The sequence below is a fragment of the Pipra filicauda genome, unplaced genomic scaffold (genome assembly GCF_003945595.2).
Source record: "Pipra filicauda isolate LSUMZ 115617 unplaced genomic scaffold, ASM394559v2 scaffold160_size1671714_pilon, whole genome shotgun sequence".
Taxonomy (NCBI): domain Eukaryota; kingdom Metazoa; phylum Chordata; class Aves; order Passeriformes; family Pipridae; genus Pipra; species Pipra filicauda.
In genome coordinates, this window is record NW_024104107.1 from 1,213,811 (window position 1) to 1,236,115 (window position 22,305).

The 22,305-nt window shown below is 47.4% G+C and overlaps 1 protein-coding gene across 1 annotated transcript in view; it reads left to right on the top strand.

Annotated features, from left to right (window-relative positions):
- The window catches only part of PLXNA4 (plexin A4), a 420,427-nt gene that overhangs the window by 259,750 nt on the left and 138,372 nt on the right, over positions 1-22,305 (top strand). Inside the window, exon 4 of the mRNA XM_039379236.1 lies at positions 6,094-6,194. Coding sequence (XP_039235170.1) covers positions 6,094-6,194 — 101 coding nt within the window. The remainder of the gene's footprint in view (positions 1-6,093; positions 6,195-22,305) is intronic.

Consider the following 22,305-nt stretch of genomic DNA (forward strand, 5'->3'; position numbering starts at 1 on the left):
GAGCCTTTGATGAACAAGTATATTTGAACAGGTAATTTATCCTGCCACCCAGCAGGGCATTGACCCCCAGTTTAATTATTGTGTCATTTGTCCTTGACAGCTACTGCTGCTCCCAATTAACGCTCTTAATTAAAGCCCCCAGTTTTCCAGGTGTGTAAGCATGGATTTCCTGGGAAGAGTGCTATGATGAAGAGGCAAAGCTTGGGGGTGTCTGATGAGAAATGACATTCTCAGTCCCAGTGGGACTGGGAAGTTATTACTTATCATGCTGGAGTGGCAGGCTGGGATGAAACCCAGGTCCTCATCTCCAACCCCACAGGATCATTTCCTCTCCCACCAGTTTTACATCCACATGTGTGGGAGTCCTGCTTCTTACCAGTATAAATCACATGGGCTTCAGCTCCCCTGGGCTTTGCTTTTCTGTGTTCCTACTTTTCACCGAGTTTGTAGGTCAGACAATAAGGAACAGGGTATCAAACAGAGGAATTTTAAGTCCCTTTGTCCATAATTCAGGCCAAAATAAAACTGACATCTTGGGGTGCTGTGCAGGTGACAGAACATCCTCACCGGTTCTGTTCAGGGTGCAGAAATGGTTCCTCCAGTAGTCTCTCAGGTTGCTTTTGCCTTGCTCTCTTCAATAGACTGCATTATCATGAACACTCTTTGCAAGGCTTTGAAATCAAATAAGCTCCACTCATAATCTTCCTGTATTTTTAGGGGGCACTGGCTGAGTCTCGAAAGATAGCAGCATTCCCAGAACCCACATGGCTTGTTCAGTGTTTTGGAAATGTATCTTTTGACTGTTGGGAAGGAAATTGGCTACTTAAGATGCCTTTTTGTACATTTAAATTAACTTAGTCCATCAGACTGAATAAATCCTGCCTCTGTATTAACATCCAATTATAACAGCAGAGATTGAGCAATGATTCAGGTTTTGACCAGAATGTTGGCAGTTTAAGGGGAGAAAGAAGCAATGTATATTGAAATAAAAGAGTCAGAAACGGGAGCCAGAAAATTACGACTGAGCACATAAGCAGGAGCTTTTGTGAATATATAATGGCAGAAGTGGGAGCCAAATTTCTAACAGGATTAGCTGCTACTGTCCATCAGATCCAAAACACTCAATCATTTTGTTTTAAATGACTTTCTGTAACTCATTCATACTAGAAATGGAGGGTAGAAGGGAAGCTGGGAGCTGGAGGAGCTGCAGTTTGCAAGTTAGGCTGGATCAGAGGTGAGATGATGTCTCCTAAAGTAGTAGGTGAGCTCTGAACTGTGCAGCAGTTTGTGGATTCTGCCAGATTTTTCAAGGTGTCCTTGTGAGCCAGAAAGTCATGAATGATTTCTTTGGGATCCAGTGAACGGATGTGTTGATGAAGTGAAATATCTCTTCAAATCCTGCTGCAGAAATGGCAGCTGGAGCTGCTCATTGTTTTCTTGCTGCCCTTGAGAAGGATATTGGAATCACTCACCCCTTGTCCACCCCTGGCTCTGGGATCTCACCTCACTCTGGATAGAAAATGTGATAGAATGATAGAAAGGTTTGAGTGGGAAGGGACTTAAAAGTCCATCCAGCCCCAACCCCTGCCATGGGCAGGGACATCTTCCACTATCCCAGGTTGTTCCAAGCCCTTTCAGCCTGGCCTTGGACACTTCCAGGGATCCAGGGGCTTCCAGAACTTCCCTGGGCAACCAGTTCCAGTGTCTCACCTCCCCAGCTGTGAGTTGGGAACAGTCTGGAAGGTGAAGCTGCCTAAGGGATTCAGGTCCTGAGCCTTTGGTCTCCCCTGTTCAAGCAAGGTGCTGGTGGTGGGGCTCCTGGGTCTTTCACACACTCCAATGATCTTGGAAATCATTGTGGGGCGATGGTTGCTCTGGAAATGCCAACCTAGGAGATGATCAGAGATCGTCTGTCCCTCTGGTCTGCTACAGTCACAGCCTTGGAAGCACAGCAGCTCCTAGATGTCCATCAGGTGTGTGCACAGGCTTCTACAGGAACCTTACTTTTATACCTTCAATATTCAAAAGAACCCAAAGTCTAAATATGTCGTACTTAATAGCTTAGTGTTCAATATTCAGGTCTCCCCTGAACTTCTTGCATCAACTTAGATGTCACAAGCCCACATCTTCAAAGACACTTAGGAAGCTCCTGCTTCAGCTGCATGAGACCTCACTTCCAACTCCAGCTCCCCTTGATAAAATGTGCTTCATCACATATGGAATCACAGAATATCCTGAGTTGGAAGGGATCCACAGGGATCATCCAGTCCAACTCCTGGCCCTGCACAGACACTCCAACAATCCCACCCTGTTCCTGAAAGCATTGTCCAAACACTCCTTGAGCTCTGGCAGCCTTGGTGCTGTGACTGCCTGGGGAGCCTGTTCAGTGTCCAACCACCCTCTGGGGGAAGAACCTTTTCCTAGTATCATATATTTTCCTAAGGTATGGGATATAAGCCCTTAAAACAACAGGCATCTCTGTTACATCCATATATTGCTCTGGCACAGTGAGGCCAAAATATCAGTCAAGCCGGGACCACTTCCAGCATTTAAATTACTCTAAACTGGCTCACAGTGCCCCAAAATTAAAGACACTTTGCTTTTGTTCATCCTCTGTCTGCTGAAGCCCTTTTTGTGTTTGGACAACACTCTCAGGCACATGCTGGGATTCTTGGGGTTGTCCTGTGCAGGGCCAGGAGTTGGACTTGATGATCCTGATGGGTCCCTTCCAGCTCAGGATATTCTGTGCTTCTGTGATATTTGCTGCAAAACGTTGAATCCAAGTTCCACCCCAATGAAAGACCCTCACTGATGTTGGGAAATAACCTTGAAAAGTCTGTCAGGCTTTCCAAGGATGGAGAAGAGGTGGCAGGAGTAATCACAGCCTGGTTTACCACGGAGCTTTCAACCTTCAGCGCTGTCTGGTCCCTTCGTTGCAGTGAATAATGTCAAGGCTTTGTAATTGGGAGGCTGTGTGGACTTCTCCTTTTCCAGATATTTTAGCAGCAGCACAAAAATCTGACTGTTCCCTGGAGGGCCACGGTCAGTTCTCAAAACTTTCAGCTTGGAAAGCTGAGTGGAATTAATTAGAGTTTATGTTCCAAAAAGGAAAATAAGACCTCAGATGTGCCTTATTTGCTTGATGTTCTTTCTCTTTTCAGCAGACGACCCTTAGGTGGCTTCCCTTTCAGTTGCAGCTCCTTTGTTTTTTGTAGTTTCTTTCTGTATTAATTAGAAGGTCTGACACTTACAGCCCGAGACATTTACCAGCGTGGGGCAGTTTTAATTAATCTCGCAATAAAGCTGCTTGAGGTGAACTCATAAAGGGTCTCAGACAGCAGGAATAACATGTCACAATGCAAACACACTCTGGTGGGACTGACAGGCTGTGGAAGCTCTTACCACACATCTGTGGTCTCTGGGACAGCAACGCAAGCAAGGTGTGCTCCTAAACAACGTATATCCCACAAACTACCCTAAATACACTGAAAGGAAAACATTTCTGCAAAGATGAAGATCTGGATTCCCAGTAGGTTCCTCTTGATTCTGAAAGGAGCTTGGATTACCTTTGATGGCTAATTAAATAATAATAATAATAAAACCTAGAGAGACCACTTTTTATCTACTCTTTTTGCAGCAATTTGCAAACAAATAGCAAATTTCAGTCCTCTAGGACCTCTCTCTTGTACATATATCATAGCCACAAGTGGCTTATGAGCCAGAACATTCAAACCCAACACCATCAGACGTTTGAAAAGTGCATGTTCAGATCTAAACTTCTTAATCAGGGCTCAGTTCTATAAGACAGATGTAAACGAGCTCGGAGATGAGAAAAACTACCCCCAGCTAATGAGGACAAATCAAGCAGCAGTGTATGTTAAACTGAGGGTAGTTTGGGGAGGAACTGCAGAGCCAATCCCAACTGTGTCCACAAATTTCTAATTCCAAGGGGGAGATTACACAACCAGTTACATCTGGATCAAGGAATGGCAGGTTGACAGTCTTTCATAACTGAATTATCTGCCTCTTCTTGGAGTACTCTGGTGGTCAAGCCAGGTGTGATCCAGGAAAACTAACACACAATATATTTTTCTTAGGTGGAAGAAAGAGGTGGGAGTGGCTGACATAATAAATTATAAGGTCTGCAACTCTTGATATATTCTTGTAAAAAAATTCTATGTATTTTTGGAAGTTGGATGCAACACGGACTGTTGGGCTCAACAAGTCTAATTGGGTGTAATCCTGGAGCACAACATTTATATTTGATGAGCATTTTGATACCTTCTTGACCTGAAGCTTAAGGAAGCTGGAACAACTGCATTGATGGCCAAACCATTTCACCTTCGAAATTCTTGATAGAATCATAGAATTTGGTTGGAAGAGACCTTTGAGATCATCTAATCCAACCATTAACTTTTCACTGCCAAGTCCACCATAATTACAGAAGCTTGAATGACTCCATCCCTCTCTTGATCTTCTCACTTTTGCTGCTCTCTCTGTCCTGATTATGTTCTTATGCTCATGGCAATAGATTCAGTTTGAGAAAAGTGGTTTTGTGTTGGGTTTTGGTTGTTTGTTTTTTTTCTCCACATTCTCACGTTTTTCGTTAAAAGCTTTCAGTTGGTTTCTGTGGGTGACTTGGCACAGGCAATGGTGCAACGATAAATAAACCTCCTGATATTTCTACCTGAAGTTTTCTGAAGCTGCTGCCACTTGTCAAAGGCAAAGCTCCACATTTTCAGCTTTTGTTCATAGACCATCAACTACCACGTGGGACTCGTGTATAGGGGTGGGAAAGACAATTTCTGATCCAAATAGAAAAAAGGTCTCCATACACAGCTGGAATTTTGCCTGATATAAATTTATATTTAAAATTTAAAAAAAAAAAAAAAGCCGGTTCTTGGTTCATTCACAGGTGGAATCAGGATGGATCCTAATCTGTCACTTCACAGTTCAAACTCTGCTGAACGTTGTGCCAAGTGAAAAACTGTCACCGGGATCCAGGTGTATCCCCTTGTCATTTGTCACGAGTAACTGTTCTGCAGTTTACAGTTGGCAGTTCTCAGTGGTGTTTCATCAGGATAATACCACACTATATCATCTGAAGGAATAAACTCTCCCTGCTGACAGGAGCTGGGGTGAAGACACCAGCAATTGACTGGATATTAGAGAAGCTCTCTGAAGTTTATTCAGTGGAAAAGAGACTATCAGGTCATCGGGCCCAAACTCTGTGTTTGGCTTCAAAAGATCTAAGGGGCTTGCAAAACCTAAGAGGAATCAAAAGGCACTGGTCTGTGAGACAGGAGGTCAGGCTGGGCAGTCCCTTCTGCCTTTGAAATCTCTCACTAAAATACTTTAATTAAAAAGGAAAAAATGAAAGAAAAATAGATAATAAAATGCAGCGTTTTGGCAGTAGATGGGTGTTTCAGGTCCACATCTGATGCCTTCTGAGCTGCAAAGGCAGGGTGACAGCAAGGAAATAGCCAGCCTGGTAGGCTTGGTCCTTTTCCTGCTGGGAGCAACCTCTCCAGGACTGGGAGAACTGATGGTTGGGAAGATGCACAATGGAGAGAGGCAATGGAGAGTGGGACCAGGAGTGGTGGTGGCAGTGGGGAGTGGTGGTGCAGGAAGTCATGGGAGGGAGGCAAAGACATCACAAGACCTCAGTTCTCCCAGGAAGCCAGAAAGCAACAGGACCCACAACCAAAGTGGGAGAGAGCACTGAGATCCAGTGAGCTGAACTTGCTGCAGAAGATCACACCTTGTTTAGCTGTCCTGAGGTACCAGGTCCCCACAGCCTGCCTGATGTGCTGATTCCCTGGGAAACTGTGCAAGTGAGGTCATTTGGCAATGAAGGGTGGAAGGCCATGGGGAAGAGGGGAAGGCCAGAGGGGATATGATGATCTGGACAGGGATTGCACCAGGTTGAGCCCTGGAGCAAACTGCATCCACATCCCCCAGGCCTACCGAGCTCTGCATAGGTGTCCCTCTGGGAGGGCAGGCACCAGGGGAGGAGGACAGGGAGGGTTGCACCTCCACCAAGTCATTATGGGCTGTGAAAAGCCTGACAGGTTGTCCCCTTTCCTCCTGCAGCTCACCCGGGTGCCCGTGGAGTCGTGCAGCCAGTACGAGACCTGCAGCGAGTGCTTGGGCTCAGGAGACCCTCACTGTGGATGGTGTGTCCTTCACAACACGTAAGTACCTGCTGGGGCTGGTCACCAGCCCAGCCCTGCTTTTCCACCGACCATCTCCTCCCAGTGCCTGTGATAACACAGGGTAGAGATGAAAAATGATGTCTCACCTGAGCCAGGTGAGCCGAGGAGTCCCTCAGGTACCTCCAGCAAGGTCTCTGGGGCTTTCTGGGGAGGGCTCGGTTTAACTGGGAAGGATTTTTTCGGAAGGCAAGGGGAAAGAAGGATGGTAGAGACCGGACAGACCTCCTCCATCACGCAATCCATAGTGTGCTGACTGCACCAGGAAGGCACCTGTCCAGCCCGAATCAAACCCTCCAGCAGCCCTTCAGCATTTACCTTGTTTCCATTCCTTAAGGCAATTTGGCTCTGACTGGGTGCCCTTGTCTCAGCACCTCCAGCTTTCCACTGCTGACCTGAACCTCTCCCCTTATGGATTTGTCATGATCTCCACTGCTCTTAGAGAGGAATCAGATCCCTGTAAGCATCATGGGCTCCACTCTAAGTTAATTTTCAAGGGGACCTTATGGTTTGCATGTTCACCGTGGGAAAGTGTTGGCCCTGAAGTTGAGTGTTTGTCCTGTGTGGGCCAACTCAGCTGGGCCAAATGAGCACAAAGGGGTCAAACTGCTCATTTGGCTTAGCTGGACAGGATGAGGAGAAAATGTGTCTCTGCCCATATTCTTGGGCTTCTTTATAGAAGGGACCTCATTTCACTATTTCATTATTGTGTCGTACTGGCTTATGCTCCTCTCAAGGAGCACTGGAGCCAGCTGTCCTCAGGACTGGGATATTGGCTCACTGGCATTGTTTTCTTTAGGAATTTTAACAATGTTATTGATCTTGAAGTTTCCTCTCTTCAGCTTTTCCCTGCCAGTGCTCTCCTCCTGCAGAGAGGCCTCTGGCAGAGCCGTGGAGAGGGAGGTGTCAGGTTGGCTGAGCTCCTGGTATGAGTGGCAGGGTGGTCTCATCTGCCAAGAACCTCTCAGCAGAGACAGTGGCTGCAAAGTGCATTGGATCTGTCCGCCCAGACGTCTCCAGCTGAGCGTGGCTCTGCAGGGGGCTGTCACTCCAAGTCTCACAGTGTCCTTGGCAGCCTTGGAGGGTTTTTCTGATGGACACTGCTGTTGCAGTGTGTTTGTCTTCTCCTGCTGAGTTCACCTCCGAGTTCTTCCTGTTGCATCGCAAACTCTCCTGGAAGAGGCAGTGATCCAAGTTGAAGTGATGCTCTTGCAACCTCTCCTTTCTAGAGCAGAAGGGAACAAACCTGTGCCATATTGCAACCTTCTGTTAATCCTCGTCAGCTTGTGTGACCCTCACCCAAAACCATGACAGTCTGTTTAATTTCAGATCAGCTCTTAGGGGATACATCCCAAAACATGCCCAAAAACATGACTCATGCTCTGGAATTGTCCAAAGGATCCTTGGCAAACCAATCCTGATTTGTGGCCTGGTCAGTACGAGCCCATAAAACTTTCATGCTGCTGACCTGAGGATATTTCCATTTGATGTACAGTTCTATAGGATGTCTCCATCCCATCTTACCCTGCATCCTTCCTGCAGAACCCCATGTATTTGCCCTCAGTGGAGGACAAGCAGCATAGGAAAGGGTGAATTTGGCCATTGATTGTACCACAGCAAGGCTGGATATTTCATCTCCTTCCATCCAGGGTCAGTGGCAGGGAGCAATCAATACCTCCAGCAATAAATCCCCAAAAGGAGAGAAAAGGGGCACAGAGAACTGCAGGGTGTGCAACAGCTCAATGTGAAGGAGTATTAAAAATTAAATGGCTGGTGATGAGTGGGATTGGCAGCATTGACTTGGTGAAAACAACCAAAAAAATCATCTTATAGACTCAATCCTTCAGGGAGAAGTTTGGCCTCACAGTGTGGACCTGGCTGATGGTGCATCCCTGTGCCCTCCTCCCTCTGGCCACTTAACCTCTGTTTCCTTATCTGGAAAAGAGAAACACCTCCTATTTAGGTGCTTTTCAGGAGGGTCGCTGAGATTAATTCCCTGTGGGGTTTTTTGAAGCAGTTTGAAGGCAAATGTTATCAAATCCCACCTCAGTCTTTTCCTTCGCTCTAGTTGCCATTGCAGTTAAGCAATCTGATTTTCAATCCTAGTTTGGAAGGGGTTTTCAGTCTAGCCTCAGGTGCCTCAGGCTTTCTGGGTCTCAGTTTCCTCATCCTTTCAGGTAGCCCTGAGAGTCAAGGAGACAATTACATCCCGTTCAACAAGTTTTGGTTGCACAGTATATTCAGGGTAAAATAGAATTTTTTGAACATCAGAACATCTAAAGATTGTTTAATAGACTTTTTGTCAAGTGGGATGTGTCACCACCATGGGGAAACATTTCCCCTCCTGACTGTTAACCCTTCCTTCTTCCCTCCCAGTCAGGCATCCCAGGGATCCAGTGCATGGCTGAATCCAGCCAGGCTGATGTGGGAGCTTGTGGAAGAGATGGAGGAGGCAGCTGGGCTGGAGGAACCCATTTGTTAATTGGAGAATGACTCATTTAGATTTCAGAAGCTCTTCTTTTGGGGTTTTATTTCAGTATTTAGTAAACACTTGGGGTAGAGAAGGACTGGGAACCAGACTGTGGGCAAAGCCATGCTGTTCACTCATCTTTTCCCTCCTCTGTAAACCATCCTCTAGTACAAACCTTCCTCCAGCAAAAACCCAGTTGGGCTGGGGGAACCCATTTAGTAATTGGAGAATGATTCATTTAGATTTCAGAAGTTCTTGTTTTGGGGTTTTATTTAAGTTTTTAGTAAAGATCTGTGGTAGAGAAGGACTGGGAACCAGACTGTGGGCAAAGCCATGCTGTTCACTCATCTTCTCCCTCCTCTATAAACCATCCTCCAGTATAAACTTTCCTCCAGCAAGAACTCAGTTGGGCTGGGGGAACCCATTTAGTAATTGGAAAATGATTCGTTTAGATTTCAGAAGTTCTGGTTTTGGGGTTTTATTTCAGTTTTTAGTGAAGACTTGAGGTAGAGAAGGACTGGGAACCAGGCTGTGGGCAAAGCCACGCTGTTCACTCATCTTCTCCCTCCCTCCATCCTCCAGTATAAACCTTCCTCCATCAGTTGGGCTGGGGGAACCCATTTAGTAATTGGAAAATGATTCGTTTAGATTTCAGAAGTTCTGGTTTTGGGGTTTTATTTCAGTTTTTAGTGACGACTTGAGGTAGAGAAGGACTGGGAACCAGGCTGTGGGCAAAGCCACGCTGTTCACTCATCTTCTCCCTCCCATATAAACTATCAAGAGGAACAGTGTGGACTGGGAGACAGGGGAAATCTGCTTCTGGTTTTTTTTTTTTTTTTTTTTTATTTCTCCCACGCCCATCTCTCTTATTTTGGGATTTTTGCTTCAGGGTTGACGCAGCCGCCTTTCCCGGACCCCCATTTCCAAGTGAGAGGTCTGAGATGCCCGGGGAAGGCTCCTCATCCCTCCTCTCCCGGCCGAGCCAGGGCTGTGTGTGCGGGGAGGGCGTTGTGCCAGGGCTCGGGAATCGATTTCCACAGCTCTGCTGTCCTAACCTTACACCGGGAAACTCGAGTCCGCTGAGAGAGAAGGAGACAGACAGACCCACAGACAGGAGAGGGGAGGGGGGAGGATTGATCGGCTGCTGCCCCGAGAAGAGCCGATACAGAGAGCAGGTCACCGGAGCTTTTCATCTCCGTATCTTCGCCCCGATCTTGTCGTCCCCCCCCCCTCCCTCTCCCCGCCGCAGCTCCGCTCCCCTCCCGGGCTCTGCTCAGGGCTCTTTAGGCGGCGATGAATCATTTAGTTGGTGTAAATTGAAAATGTGGCGCTCGGCTGCTGCAGGGGCCTCCCGGGGAGGGCGAGGGGCTGGGCTGGGCTGGGCTGGGCTGGGATCGGGAGAGGAGGAACCAGAGCTGAGAGATGGCACCGAGGTGCCTGGCTGCAAGGTCGCAGCAATGTCACCGGCCCCAGCAGGGGCTGCAGAGGGGGATGAGAGCAGGGAAAAGTTTTCTGCAAGCCTGGAGTGAATTCAGCAGCTTATAAGTCAGATCAGCAGCACTATTCAAAGATGCCATCCAGTATCTGACCATGCCTGAGAACCCCCCTGGCAAGTTGCTTCTGCCTCCATCCATTTGCAGAGTACATCATCCTCTTCCTCCTTTCCCACTCACGTGCAGAGGGGCAGCAATAGCTCAGGAGGAGGGATAAACCCCAGAGGAGGGATAAACCCTTCAGGAGCTGAATGAGCCCTGGCTAGGTCTAGATTGGATACTAGGAAGAAATTCTTTTCTGTGAGGGTGGTGAGATGCTGGCACAGGTTGCCCAGAGAAATTGTGGATGTTCCATCCCTGGAAGTGTCCAGGGTCAGGTTGGAGCAGTCTGGTCCAGTGGAAGGTGTCCCTGCCCATGTCAGGGGGTGGAACTGGATGGTCTTTAAGGTGCCTTCCAACCCAAACCACTCTGTTATTCCATGCACATGCACTGCTCCAGGTGCATGTTGGTCACCACGAAGGTTTTCAGCCCTGAATGGTGTCTCTGCTTGTGTTTAACCCCCCATCTGCCAACAGAATGGAAATCTAGGGCAGAAGAGCAGCATCATTTTATTTATCACTTAGAGACAGGCAACATTTTATTGCAGGAAATACACTGACCTTGCTGGGTGCAGAGGGGACCTGTCCCAGGCTCTTTTGTGTTAGTGCCACTCGTAGATTTTGGCTGTGCTGCCTCGTTTCACCCTTTTTGCAGCGTCCATTTAACTCTGAGAGGAACAACTGAACATACTCAAGCTGTCCTTAAGGGAGGATGCACCCCCAGGCACCAGCCTCCTTCTGCTCTGGAATCTGCCCTTGCTGGTCTGGGGACTCCTTGGCTGGCAGGTCATTAATTGCAATCAGAGAGGAAAACAGTCTCATTTTCTGGGAGAACTTGTGATATTTCAAAACTTCTTTTTTTTTTTTCTTCCCCTGGCTCGTAGTGGACAATTATATTTTTAATAAGAAATGTTCCTGAAAGCTGTTTGGAAGGCACTGATTCCATTTAGTAATTGGAGAATGATTCATTTAGATTTCGGAAGTTCTCATTTTTGGGGTTTTATTTGAGTTTTTAGTAAATTGCTTCAGATTTCAAAATAAAAAGTCATTCTGAAATGAAGCATTACTTTTTTTTTTTTCTTCATTAAAAAGGAACATTTGGGCATCTGTGATTTCTTTCTTCTCCAGAAGCCTTTACCAGCTCTGGAGACTGAGCAAAGCAGGACATCAACAAGCCCTGTTGGTTTAGGAGGAACTGACATTTGCTGCACAGGGAAGAGGGTTTGTTTGAGCATCTCCAGTCTGTCCTACTGCAGAGTTATTGGAGCCAGGAGCTGGCTCTGCTCTCTGCACTCCTCTGCTCATCTCTGAGGAGCTGCTCATGTCCTTTGGGTGTCCTTCTGGCACCCAAGAACCTCGCCAAGGTTGACTTTGCATCCCAGTTCCAGAGGATGTGCCAGCAGCACTCCCCTATCCCTGAACCATGGGAACAGGATGCAGTGGCCTGCTCTGGGCATCCTCACCCCATGAATGAAGGAATGATACAACAGTCTTAGATATGGGCCATACCAGTCACCTTCCTGGATCCCTTTGGCTCTGGGTTAGTCCAGGGATGACCAAAATCTCCTACACACAATTCCTCAGGCTGAGCTGACCTGGATGGTGTTTATGAGACAGCTCAGAAGCCATAGGAGAGTTTTTTGGATTCCCCACAAAAGGGTAGCCCTGTTCAGAAGGGGTTTATGCCATCATCTGGCAGCAGACACCTACCTCAGTGTCTGGGAAGTGACCCTCCACATCCCCCTGCTCTCCACCCCTTCCCACCTGCCTTGTAGCCACAGGATACTCGTACAGCCAGAAATTACAATTCCCCTTTATAACAAGATATGGAGGGAAAAAAGGCACTTAAACAAGTTGTTTTCTAGGGAGTGAGGGATTAGTGCGGAGGGGGAGGGAGGTTTGTTATCCATACTCAGACTCACTGCCAGACCAGGAATAAAAAAAAAAGGGAAAAGTTCCAAAGTGCAACTCCCGCTGTCTGGTCTCAGCAGGAAACCCGATAGGATGCTGCTTGCAGAGGCTCATTGATTGCCCCTGGCTTTAACTTTCTTGGTCAAAGTCTTCTGAATCACTAGAGAGTCTCAGGTAACCCAAGCTGCCCACAGATGCTGCAATAAGACCTTTATTTGAAGGGCCTTTTTCTTGCTTGACTTTCTGCTGTCTGAAAGCCTGTGACTGTCTTTCAGGCTGAGGGTTTTTTTTGTTTGTTTCTTTTCCCCTTCACCTCATCTCTTTTCCTTCCAGTGATTTAGTCCAGTGCTGTGTGGGGAAGGGGCACTGGGAAAGGCTGTAAAGGTCAGGCTTCAGGGACCCAGCAGGGCAGAAGGTTGGAATATCACATCCAGTCTTGTGCCACTCTGGGCTCTAACAGACAGTGAGAAAAGTGTGATTTAGTGACTCTTGCGGGGGCTTCTGGTCCTGCAAACCCTCAGCTTCCCTTTGTACTTCCCATGTTGGTTTGTCCAAAGGTGCAAAGTGGAGTCCCTCCAGTAAGGCAGCAATTTGCAGGTGTTTTGCACTTGCCTGACATGATGAATAACCCAGAGAATCACAGAATATCCTGAGTTGGAAGGGACCCACAAGGATCATCAAGTCCAACTCCTGGCCCTGCACAAGACAGCCCCAAAAATCCCACCACGTGCCCGAGGGTGTTGTTCAAACACTTGTTGAGCTCTCTCAGGCTTGGTGCCATCACCACTTCCCTGGGGAGCCTGTTCCAGTGCCAGCCACCCTCTGGGTCTCAAAATCATGGCTGGGACAATTTTTTTTACGGAAAAATCTTTCCGTATTCTTTTCTGCCTTCACATTTTCTTGCTATGGGTCAGCTCTTGGTGCCTTCAGATACCTGGGAGACCCTCTACATGCCAAAGGCACATGATAATTGTCTCATAATCTTCCTAAAGATGGATCAGCCACATAAAGAACAAATGGCTTCCGGCTCAAACCCTGCATTTCCTTGGAAATCTGTAGCCAGCTGGGCTGTGCTTCCCCACCAGAAGGGAGGCTCAGAGCTACTTCAGTTCCTAAGTTCAACATCCCCGTGTGTCTGAGGGATCTGGGGTTGTTTCTCATTGCAACAGGAGATTTCCAGTTACATGATGGGGAGGAAAACATAAATACTGCAAGGGAAAGTAACTGCAGGAAATCTGAAGTCTTGGATTTGGTTTGGATCAGTTGTTTGTCAGTGTTAGTGCTGCCCATCAGTGGTCACAGCTGGCCTGGGAACCCCTTCCATCTGAAAGCAAGGGAAAGTGGAGTCACCTTCCCTCAGCTGGCCTTGGCAGGGAGTAATTCCCACTTTTCTCAGGTAGTTATTGAAACTGGAGATGGGGCCTTTGAGGCTCTGCACAGAGGGAAGCGCAGCAGGGGGGCTCTGTGGAGGGACATCGGCCCTTTCTGCACTGAGCCCAGTTTATCTTTAATCTGTCTGCTGAGGTAGAGCTAAAGTGCCCATCATTTCACACCTGGGCACTGCCTCCCCTTTGGGGCAGAGGAACTGGCCCCAAGTGTGACAGCTCTGCAATGGCCTTTTGAAATGGGATCGGGGCTCTTAGTCCAGAGAGGAGGAGGGAATTCTTGGGACTGAGAGCAGGGCTATTGACGGTGATAAAGGAGGCTCCTGGGAATCCCATTTCACTCCAGATGGGTGATGACACTGAATAAACCTCCCTGAACCAGCCCTGTACCTCAGAGCACAACATCCCACCACTAGTCCTGGAGAGCTGACCCATCGCTGTGTCCGGCACCACTGATGTCCTTACATTCCTTAAATGCCATGGTGTCCCTTTTGGGAGCACTTTTCCAGCTCTGGTCTGCAGAGCAGTGCAGGGCAGAGCTCTGCCCTTCACAGGTTGATTATCTCTGTGGCTGCACCTGCCTGAGGCGACTCCGGGACAGCACTGGGCACTGTGGGCCACGAGAGGCAGGCGTGTGGTAAATGTGTTTTCATAACAACCTCCTTCCTTGATTAGCTCATTTTGCTAGAGGGCAGCAGGGAGGGGGGGGGAAGATAATTAGTTTGTGCAGTGGGTTCCAGCAGAAGCTTTCTCCTGATGCAGCCCTGTGAGTGAGGTGTCCTACTTGGGATTTGTCCTCATCAAAGAAACACTGGCAGCTCAAGGTTTAGCACTGCAGAAAGTTCAGCCTTCGCAGAGAAAGGTCTCCGAGGTTTCTTCTTCTTTTCTGATGTGAAGCACAGAACACAACCTGACGTGGGCTGGGAGGTGTCTCATGCGCTTGGACAGGCAGTGAGAGAGGGATAAAGGTACTCAGTGGTGCTTGAGGGGCTTCTACAGGATCTCCTGTGTGCTGGTTCCCTGACAGGGGACACGCCTGCATCACCTCAGCATGGCACTGCACACCAGTGGGTGTCACATCTAGATATCCCACAGCAGATATCTAGGGAGGGAATGGTGGCAGGGGAAAGCTGTATGACCACCCTGGTCAGCTTAAAAGGCTTGTCAGATGTGCGCTGGAGCTGAGAAGCAAAGTTATAGGGAAGAGGTGTACCCTGACCGAGGTTTTAAAATTGATGTTGACAGAGCCAGCAAAGAGATTTAGATATGGAGTAGCAACATAAGGCCTTGATTCAGGTGCCTAAACACAGATGTGTGGAGAACATGAGGAGACTTTGAAATATGGGTGGTTTTATTTATACAAGGAGCTCAATTCAGTTGCCCCTCCCTGCTGTCTGCTGCAACTGGAGCACCTGGGTTACCTGAAGTGTTCTCCTGGGGCTGACAAATAGGACACAGAGTCTGTTGGAGACCCATTTCTTCTGGAGGATAAGGACCAGCTGGGGGCCTGAGGAGATGCCAAGTGACTTTAGACCTCTGTAGGCTGGCAGAAAAAGAGAGCCTAACCCCAGCTTGGGACGTCCTGCCCCCACAGATTCTCAGAAAGGACAATATTCTACAGGTTTTGCAACCTGACCAGTCTTACTCCTTCCGTGAATGTTAAAGTCTTCCAGAGTCCTAATTTGCAATAAAGCAGGGCTGGGCTTTCCTGCAAGGTTGTGCCACTCACTGAGAGTGATGAGAGGTGGATGGTTCAGGAAACTGCCTCAGTTTCTGGGCTGTTTGGAGGGAATTGCTCTGCCTTGCTGTCAGATGCTCCTCTGCAGCCAATGATCCGCCAGTGAGGGAAAATGGCACCGCAAACAAGCTCTCCCCAGGGTGGGGGAACATCAGCCTTCCCCTTCCACTGCTGGTCCTGTGACATTTCCTCATCCTCCACCTGTGACAGGTCTCAGAAGGGAGGGGAGGGCGGGAGGATCGGGAAGAGATTCCTCCGAAAGAGAAGCACAGCAAAGCTTTTAAGTTTGTCTTTATCCAAACTTTGTCCGTGTTTGTCCGTGGATCTGCAAACACACACACACACACTCCTACCCAGGAACACAGGCCATCACGGGGTCATAAAATCATAGAATGTCTTGGATTGGAAAGGACCTTAAGGATCATCTCATTCCAACTCTCTGCCATGGGCAGGGACACCTTCCACTATCCCAGGTGCTCCAAGCCCCATCCAACCTGGCCTTGGACTCTTCCAGGGATCCAGGGGCAGCCACAGCTTTCTCTGGGCAACCTGTGCCAGGGCCTCACCACCCTCAGAGGGAATAATATCTTCCCAATATCTTCTGTTTCACACTCCCACATTCAGTGACCTGCCAACAAGTCTTCCCATGTGCCACCAGCACCTCTGTCTCCAGCCCCTAATGCTCCCTATTGCTCCCACATCTGCACTCCATCCCCCAGCAGAGCTGCAGATCCTTTTTTCATGTGGTTTCTGTACCAGGGAGATTTTTTTTTTTTAATTTTTAGATACATTTGGATACAAGAATTGGGTATTTTTGGAACAGGCTTCCCAAGCCATGAGTTGAAGAAGCATTTGGACAATGGTCTCAGGCATACAGTGGGATTTCGGGGGTTGTCCTGTGCTGGGCCAGGACCTGCACTCAGTGATCTTTGTGGGTCCTTTCCAACTCAGGACATTCTATGATTCTTATTCTATGATTCTATGATTCCATCTCCCTTCCCAGCTGTACTGTGGTCCTGGAGGCAGGTTGTGAGAGTTCACAGGAGCTTCTGAGCTTGAAGCTGATTATCTCATCCTGCTGATGGGGCTTTGTTGCTGGGGTTAGGAGGAAGAGACCGTGCTCATAGCGTAAACATGGAAAATCCTCCAAAAAATAAACATATTTCTTTTCTTTGGTGAGTGGATCTGAGCAAGTCATTGTCCTGTCTTCTTGAACATCTTGTCTTCCATCATTTCCCACTTCAGATATGTCCTTCAGCAGCTTTTGAATAGTGTCCTATCAATTTATAGCAGGCACCATCTACCAAGGCAGACACAGATGTTTCAGTTCCATGAATTACAGGAGCCAGACAACAGCCTGATCTCATGCACTACACAACATTCAAATAAAACATTATGCAAGATGAGAGGCAACGTTTCTTCCCTCCTGTTCTGATGCCAGATAGATTGGACCAAAATAATTTCTTCCATTGGGCATTGGGTGCATTTTTAATAGAGTCTCATCCCTGGAGCCAGAGCTAGACTGGAGTGGCTAAGACAGCTGGATGCAAGGAACCAGGATGTTCAAAGAAAACATGTTTTCTTGCCATCCTGCCACAGAGGAGGCTGAAATCACAGTGAAGAACAGATGTGTTGGCTGCGAATTTCTCCTGTGTTAGTTACTTTGTGGGCAGCAGGACATGGGGCAGCCCCATGTGTAATAATCCACCAGCCCCTGCTAATGGAAGGAAGGGCAGGTTTCTTATTATTTCCCTCCACCATTTGCTTCCCTAACCAGGAAGCTGCACCAGCAATTAATTGGTCTTTTTTTTTTTTTTTAGTTGCTTCATAGCAAAAAATAAAGAGAAAGTTGAGGGCAGAGAAATACTTTGAGGAGGAGGAGAAAAGCTGAAGGGTCTGCTGGGACAGAGTGGAGGAGCTGGAGGATGATTCTGCCTAACCTGGATTTGAGAGGTTGTGAGGAAGTGGGAATTGGAGTGGGCTGAAGGACTGAAACACTGTTGTAGAGACAAGATCTGGGACAGTTTCTGACCAGAGAAAACAAGTTCTGGACCCCTTGGTACATTTAGAAAGGGATGTCAGCATGATCCACTGGGCACAGAATTTTCCTTAGGTAAGAGAGAGCAGAATTAATTTCCCTGCTGTGCTGTAGATACTTTGCATGATTTTGGACAAGTTACTTAGGATGGGCTTTATCTCACCCACTACCAGCTTTCTTGATTCAGTGATGAGTGAAGAGAGGCACTTTTTCCTAAACACATTCCTTGTAACCCTGAATTGCCCTCTGGAAGTGCCAGTTTCTTTTAGTACCTGTTTATTGATGAAACCTAAACGACCGTATCAAACAATGCCCAGCTTAAAATTACTCCAATCCTTTACTTGCCTTTGTTTTAGCCCCTTGTTTGTAGGAGAGGAGTAGCAGCTTCTCACCTCACAGGTGGATGTGAGATCCTAAACCTTAAAGCCCTTGGGATGATGAGTGGCTTCCAGACGTCCTGTAAGGAGCTGGATGTGCTGACTGCAGGCTCTTAGACAGTAAATATATATACATATATATATATATATATATAGCATATATAAAGCATGAAAATAATAATTTCATCTCACCAGTGGCTGAGTAAGCTTTGAGTTTGTTCAATTAAAGCAGAAGGAGCCTTGGCAGACATGGTGCAGTTCCTTGCTTGACCCAATGAACACCCTGTGCCTCTCCTGTTAGAGCAGAGGTGGCACCACAAGGGTTAAGGCAGACAGGAATGAAGCAAAGGCCCCTGTGTCTTGCTGGTCCCTCCCATATCTCATTCCCAGTGCCTCCTGCCCCTCTGCCCCAGGCTGTAAAGGAGATCTACATTTTAATTGAGACATGTTAAGAAAATAATCTCAATCTAACTCACCAGTGCCTGGAAGGCTTCTCTCCCTTGTTACCTTGGTGCAGATGCTGAATGCACATTTTGGGGGGGTGGGGGTGTGTGTTCTTTCTCTCTTTTTTTCCATCCTTGCTTGATTCCTGGGTCTGGTGAGAGGGCAGAAGGCTGGAGCTGTCATGAAAAAGTAGAGCAGAAAGGGCAGGACCTGCAAGGAGCAGGGACACCTTCAACCAGAGCAGGTTGCTCAGAACCACATCCAACCTGACCTTGGAGGTTTCCAGAGCTGGTCCATCCACCACCTCTCCGGGCAACCTGTGCCGGTGCCTCACCACCCTCACTGTAAACACTTCTCTCACATCTGATCTAAATCAACCCTCTTTCAGTTTAAAACTGTTATTAATGATGCCTCTGTACTTATGGGGCTCATGGCTCAGAGCTGAGGTGCAGTCATGACCACAACAACCCTAAACTCCTTTTGTCTTGTTGCAGACCCAAACCTCCACCACGAAGGGGTGCAAGTTTTGTCTGCAGACTTCCTCAGTTGCAGCAGAGGAGCACGAGACCCCCTGATCTGTCCTTTCCCTTGGCACCCCAGGAGCTGGGAATAGGCAGCCAGACACTGCTCCCAACCCCAGTTTGGAAGGGATGCCAGCCAGCCCTGCCAAGGAGCACTGAATTATTTTGTGCAGGGCAAAAGGGCAGGATTTCAGTTCAGATAACACTGGCCTGTTTTGTCTGTTCCTCATCTCTCAGAGCTTGCCTGGCCTGATAAGGTGTTATCAGAGCAGAGCATCTCTGTCAGAGCCACCACTGAGATGTGGCAGGGCCAGAGGTGGCTTTTCTTCAGGCTGCCCTGGCCCTTTTCCACCCAGCCCCTCTAAAGAGCCAGCCAGTTAATAACGGTAGGAGAATGATGTTGGGATCCTTGCCAAGAGCTTTAGCTCTGTGCTTTTCTCAGGGAGAAGAGAAAATGCAAACGTGGATGAGAGTGAATCAACCTGATCCCCTCCTCGTTCTCACCCAGCCCCAATCCTGCAAACAAGGTCACAAATAACTTTCAGTGTGTAAGTAACCCGGAAAGCAGAATGATTTTTTTTTCCATCTTGAGGCTATTGCCTCATAAAATTTATTTTCAGAAATGGCTCTGGATATATATTTAATATCCAGTATATCTGGATATTAAAGTGATTTTCTGTGTGGTAGGGAGTTAATTCTTACCAGCACTGTCAGAGCAATAGTGGGTCTCTGCTCTCTGTTCCTCTCTCTGCTCTCAAGGACCAAAGGCAAAAAGCTGACCTGGAGAATTCCCTCCCAGCTTTATCCGATGGAGGATCATGGAATCGTAGAATCCTAGGATGGTTTGGGTTGAAAGGGACCTTAAAGACCATTTCATTCCATTCCCCTGCTTGGGAGGGACACCTTCCACTAGACCAGATTGGTCCAAGTCCCATCCTGCCTGGCCTTGGACACTTCCAGGGATGAAATTATGATCTGGAAAGGTTGGTGAGAAAGGAAGGAGAGAGGACCCATTGCATAAACTCATCTGGCCAATTGACAAAATATTATTTGATGGCCTCTTGAGCTGTTCAGGAACACATCAGTCCTGCTATTGAGTGTTGCACTTAATCAGCTATTGATTGGGGTGATTTGGTGAGGTCAGCCTTCCCCACTACCCCCATTCCCAAATTAAAAACTAAGAGGAGAAGTAAATGCTTTGACTTTTTCATTCTGCCTGGATGTTTAGGGAATTCACCATTGATAAAAACCCCAAACCCTTAAGAGTGACAAGATGCATAGAATGAATTATAGCAAAATCAATTAATACTAACACTATCTATTAAATATTGCACTCTGGAGCTTTGCAGGAGTACATTTCTGCTCTGATATGATCAGGACATCATTAACATAATATAAAGAATCAAAAAATCAATAGCTTGCTGAAGCCCAAAATTAAGGCCAAGCAGTGTTATACCATATCTTCAAATATCTCAAATAGCGACTTGTCTCTGTCATGTACAACCTATTTGCAGATGAAACATCTCTCACAAAGGAGATGGGAAGTGGTTGGCCTGCCTCTCCCCCCTGCAGCTGCTCCCTCGGGATACTTGGTGTGAAGGTTGGCTCAGTTTTTCCAACAGTGTGGACACAAATGGAGCAGAAAAGCTGGTCAGGGTTACACTGGCATAACCCTGGAGGGACTCCAGAGCAGGCACAGGGTCACTGCATTGCTGGACAGACTGATGGATCTCTGTAGGATGGGAACATGGACATGGTGTCTTCTCCTGATGGCTTGATTTAAATTTGGTGGTGTTAATGTTGTGGAGTTTCTTTAGCCTGAGGTACCAGGGTAAGACACTGCAACTCTTCTTCCTGCACTGCAAAAATAAGAAATGGAGCAGGAGAGGCTTTCTGAAGGGCTAGGAGGGATATTTGGGCAAGAAGAGACTGGCAGGGGTCTCACAGAATCACAGAATGGCTTGGGTTGGAAGGATCCTTAAGGATCATCTCGTTCCAACTCCGTGCCATGGACAGGAACACCTTCACTAGTGTGAGTCTAGAAAGCAAAGGTAGTCACAGGTAGGACTTTTTGTGTGGATTTAGGGATTAAATGCCTATGAAAGAGAAAGGTTGTTTAAGATGTGGATAATCTTGGCCCAGGAGGGAGTGAAAATAAAGTGGGCATTTGTTGTGCAAGGTGGGAGAAAGTTTCTGGCTGGGAGGAGAATATGTCTGAAGTAATCTTACAGTGAGATTAGTGGGTACAAAAAATACAGCTGGTTTTGGGATAAAGCTTGAGAACAGTTCTGTGTAAGCAGCTGTGGAAGGGTTGCCTGCAAATCACTGAGGGAATCAGGTGATCCCTTCCACCTCTGTGCTTTTGTGTCCCTTTTCAGCTCTGCTTAGGACTCTGACTCATGCCAAGTCTGTGCATGCACATGATCTCTTTTCTAATGATCTCAAAAGTCAGCTCACACACCTAAAGACTGACACATAAATTGAGGGGCCTCAATCCACCACCTTAATCCAACCCCTCTGATTCTGGAGCTCAGATTTTCCAGCTGATATCACAGTCCTAGTGCTCCTTTGGTTTACCAAGTCTGGAATAAAGTGGGGCTTTGGGTCGTGGCACAGAACATCAGCTTTGGCTTCAAGGGCAGGGGTTGTGTAGGTGCAAATGGTATTGGCAGCTCATGGTCCTTAGGTTGGGTTTTGGGATTAAGGTGATCAGATAGGAAGGACTTGGGGTGACAGGGACATGATGGAGTTTGTAGCAACATGATAGAGCAATCCCTCCGTCAGGGTAGAGAGAGGGATGTTTTTATGGCAAGTTTAAGAGGAAGGGACACCTTGTAAGGTGTTGGAGAAAGGGTGAAGAACCATATAAATAAGATCTCCCCCTGGATCATATCCATGCCTTGGATAAAGCAAGGGTGGACCAAGGATGTGTCTTTAGGGGCACAGATTACAGGTGACAGAGAGAAACAAAGAGGTTTCATAGAATCATAGAATGGTTTGGGTTGGAAGGGACCTTAAAAATCATCAGGTTCCAACCCCCAGCCATGGGCAGGGACACCTTCCACTATTCCAGGTTGCTCCAAGACCTGCCCAATCTGGCCTTGGATGCTTCCAGGGATGGGGCAGTCACAGCTTCTCTGGACAACCTGTGTCAGGGCCTCACCACCCTCATAGCCAAGAATTTTTTCCTAATATGCAATCTAAACCTACTCTCTTTCAATATGAAACCATAATTTGACAGCAAGTAAACATGTAGGTGTGTTTCTGAGGACAAAGGAGCATCCAGACAGACTCCAATGGGAAGAATCTCGTGGTCCTGGCCCATATAACATATATTTATAGTAGTAATTAAGAAAACTCCAAGGAATGTTTTTAGGCACTGGAAGACAACTATCTAGGATACAAATTTATTAGAATATGGTGTGGCTTAGGCCTGCTGTCGCTCCTTCAAACAATTCCTGGACATGTTTGGGAATTAAATGGGTCAAGGAGGGTTTCCACTTGGTGTTTTGGAAGTTAATAGAGCTAATAGAGATCAGACCATGTCATTTGGCCCCAGGATTAGGGAATGTTTCCTGGTATTGTTCAATACACTAATGGGATGTTGCCACAGCTCC